This window comes from Pteropus alecto, unplaced genomic scaffold (assembly GCF_000325575.1).
Source record: "Pteropus alecto unplaced genomic scaffold, ASM32557v1 scaffold224, whole genome shotgun sequence".
NCBI lineage: Eukaryota > Metazoa > Chordata > Mammalia > Chiroptera > Pteropodidae > Pteropus > Pteropus alecto.
In genome coordinates, this window is record NW_006436289.1 from 5,601,109 (window position 1) to 5,605,042 (window position 3,934).

The window sequence follows — 3,934 nt, forward strand, 5'->3', positions numbered from 1 at the left end:
AAAGCATTTAGGTGCCTTATTGTCTATGTTGCTACTTGACGCTGAGAACCCTGAGAACCCCCAAGAATTCGATTTTTAGCTATGACTGTAGTGGTAAAGAATCCAAGGCCACAATTACCTGGAGCAGCTGGACTCGGACGGGGACCTTTGCTGCCCTTCGTACTGCTGCACCAGAGCTCGCACACTCCAGTATGGATTTTCAATCTCCTCATCCATGCTGCTGTTCCTAAAGTCAGAGGGCACCAGCAAAGGAGAAGGTGTCAGTCCTTCAGGTCAACTCAACAAGTACTGACAGATGGCCACTCTGTGAGCGCTACTGGAAAAAAGATGAATAAAGGCAAAGCCCCCACTTTAAAAGACACTTGAAACCTAATAGGGAAGAGAGACACAAAAACAAGTAATTTCACCAATCTTTGCAACACCTCAGGGTCGTGCTCTCTCTCAGCAGACACACAGCTGCCAAAGTGCTTCCTGCCACGATTCTCCAGGACAGCTTGGCCTTCAGAGTACATTCCAGGGAGAGACTCCCCCAGATGAATTGGAGCATTGCTCCCACATATCTCCCAGTGAAGAAAACACTCTGCCAAAGGCATATATTTAAAATTCTGGGCACCAGAGCAAAAAAATAAATAAATAAATACATATATAATTCCTTTACTTTCTGCTAACTGCAAAGTAAACATCCCTAAAGGAAAGGGCTTTTCTCTTTTAGAGTGCCCGCTACAACCTCCACTCCATGCTCTTTTCTGCACTGTGGGGCTGTTTAGGTGATATTTTCATCGACTGCATAGCATCATTTAAGGAAAGAACTTTCAGAGAGAGTCAAGTTCCCATCCCCGGAGTTCTACCCTTACCTCTGTCTGTATCGAAAGACATCCCGTCCTGACTGTGACATGTCATGACACACATCAGCCAGAGCAGCAGCTGCCCCCTGGGCCACAGCAGTGGCACAGTGTGGTTGGTGACTCTGCACAGGAGCTCTGGAGTTCCGTCCTTGGTTCACTGTCCTGCTAGAGCCGGGTTTGAAATGAGCTGCCAAGGCAAGGACCAGTCTCATGATAGACTTCAGATTTCCTTCCACAATATCTGAGGGACAAAACAAACCAGGAGGTCTAAAAGGAGGCCTGGAGCTGAGGACTCACTCATTTAATATGTATTTGCTAATGATGCAGGTGAGCGAGGCATTCAAGGTCTCTATCTTCACAAAGCCATGTTTAACAGGGAAACAAGATTTAAAAGCAATTACAATAAAGTCCAATAATGTGTTATGATAGGAGAAGTACAGGATTCTTTCAGGGCTCAGAACACAGGCATCTTATCTTATCTAGAAGGCTCAGAGAAGGATTCTTAGAGGATTCTGAGTTCTAAACCGAAACTTGACTGATAAATAATGGTTCACCAGATGAGAGAAGAGAAGGAAAAGAGTATGCCAAGAAGAGGGAACAGCACGCATGAGGGTCTAGAGGTAAACGAGAGCATGATAGACTAGAGCCACGTTGTCTGATATGGAAGCCACTAGCCACATGTGGCTATTGAGCACTTTGAAGGTAGGTATAGTCTGAATTGAAATGTGCTGTGAGTGTAATATTTACTTAGCACACACATACACAAATGAAAAATATCTCATTAGACTTAGCACAAAAAATAGAAGGTAAAATAGCTAATAGTTTTTATATTGATTACATGTTGAAATGATATCTAATAGTTTTTATATTGATTACATGTTAAAATGATTTCTTGGATATATTATTGGGTTAAATAAAATTTATTGTTCAAATTAGTTTCACCCTTTTTCTTTTTTTCAATGTGGCTAGTAAAACTTTTACATTACGCATGTGACTCACGTATTTCTATAGCACAGCTCTGTGGTAGAGGAACTAAAAGTTGAGCATAGCTAGAGGTCAGAGTGCAGGAGGACAGCATGAAAAGTGAGGGGATGAATCAGAGGTCAGGTCAGAGAGGGCATGGTAAGCCACAGGAAGGGCTTTGGATTTTATCCTAGGGGCCCTCAGATGCAGAGGGCTGGCATGAGCCTATGTATTCTTAGAAACATCATTCTGGCTGCAGTGTGGAGAGCAGATGGGAGGGGGACAAAATCAATGCAGTGGGACTAATCAGGAAGCTGTTGCACTTCTCTAGGTAAAAGAAAATGATGTCTTGAGTGGCAGCGTTCTCTCAAAATAGCTGACTTTAATGGGCCAGATCCCCAAGCCCACTCCTCATGTGGACCAAATTAGAGATATTATCGCATTCTAAATTGTCCTAGAAAAAAACGAGATGTGTAGGCAGAAAACAATGTGATAACCTAGTGAGGAGCTCCTCTGCAGTTAATGTGAGGAAATGGGTAAAATTCTATTTTTTTTTTTTAGTTTTATAACCTTTTAAATACGAAAGGCTTTGAAAAGGATCGACTGGCACCTTCTACGAAGTGCTTTCAGTGGTATCTGCCCCACCTAAATGACTCCAACACAGAGAACATCAATAGTACAATATAAAAGGAGTGCTCCCTCTGCCCCCATTTTCATCGGAGCCACAGGCAATCAGCCCCAGAAACTGAAGCTGAAGCAGAACCAGACTGCAATAAGTTCTAGAGAAATGACTAGCAGACTGGGGAACCTGTGCTCTCTGAGGACACCTACGCCCTTTCTTCCTTACAGCCTGGGCTCAAAATGACTGAGAGGTATCCTCTTCTAGCCATGTGGCTATAGCAGAAGGCATATTTCAGAGGTCACAGAGACTCTTTTATACTGCCTGAAATGTTCTGCGATGCCAATAAAAAATGCTAGAAAATACTTTCTTTCTGGAAAACTGGGTGGAAAAAAATGTAGGCTATTACGACTTGAAATAATTCTTGGTCACAAAACCCTAGGAATTTGAAAAACATAATCTATCTTCATTTTTGATAACTTAAATGAGACGGTCTAGAATTAATATCCCAATTTTATAATTTCTTCTCTATCAATTATCCTGTACATACTCAAGCAAACCTTTATTCAATTAAAATGAATAAAGAACTTCTATCTTCAGCCATGTTTCTAAAGCAGTCAGATTTTGATAATCATTCTATCTGAAGAGGGTAACTTTATGGAAAAATGACATGAGGTCATAGCCTTAATCCTCCTCCTGTCCATCAGAACTCTCGGCTACACAACCGATGGTTCTGAGGGTGGCAATCACCAGCTAAAGATGAGTGTACTCATCCACAAAGAACGTAAAGAGGCACTGACCTTTAGCTGAAGTCTGGTGCATACGAATCTTTTTAGAAGCCACAAACTGTAGCACCTTCTCCACATTATTCTTCATCTCCTGTTGGTTATTAGGACTCAGCTGTACCCCACTCAGCTTTTCTCCTGCTGTCAGAAGAGAGAAAATACATGAAGTTATAGGGAGGAATATTATCAAAGTCTCATAGTAGCCAGACACAGAGAAAGAGAATATTTGATGTAAAGACGAAGATTATATAAAAATATGCAAGTGAGTAAAGCCTTGGTGTTTGTAATTTGGATGGGGAATAGGAAAATGAAAGTCTTTTGTAGGGCCTTCAGATTGTCAAATCTATTCCCAGAGGCCTGTGAAGTTACTAAGTATATTCATTTAACAAACATTCATCAAGTACCCAGTTTATGCCAGGCACCATTCTGGGCACCAGAGAAACATCAGTGAACTATGCAAAGTCCCTTCCATTACAGAGTTTGTATCTGTAGCTGACTGAATTAATGAACAAGTATTTAATATAATTTCATGTACTGATAAGGGCTTTGAGGAACAACACATATCCTCTCTAATGATACATTTGGGCAGAGACTTGAATAAAGAGATGTTAAGATTCGAGGAGGAAGCATTTCAGACTGAGGAACTACAGGTATAAACCCCAAAGTGGGAATGAGCTCAGCTTATATGAGGAATAGCAACAACAGCAGTGTGGCTGGAGTGG

At 41.5% G+C, this 3,934-nt stretch overlaps 1 protein-coding gene across 13 annotated transcripts in view; it reads right to left on the minus strand.

The window, feature by feature from the left end:
- Window positions 1–3,934, minus strand: part of DIXDC1 (DIX domain containing 1) — a 66,290-nt gene that overhangs the window by 30,811 nt on the left and 31,545 nt on the right. For 12 of the 13 annotated variants that reach the window (XM_025047447.1, XM_025047449.1, XM_025047443.1 and 9 more), the window contains 3 exons: window positions 3,228–3,353; window positions 855–1,086; window positions 119–226 (listed from right to left, as the gene is read on the minus strand). In XM_025047447.1, coding sequence (XP_024903215.1) covers window positions 119–226; window positions 855–1,086; window positions 3,228–3,353 — 466 coding nt within the window. The remainder of the gene's footprint in view (window positions 1–118; window positions 227–854; window positions 1,087–3,227; window positions 3,354–3,934) is intronic. The other variant, XM_025047442.1, reaches the window with a different exon arrangement.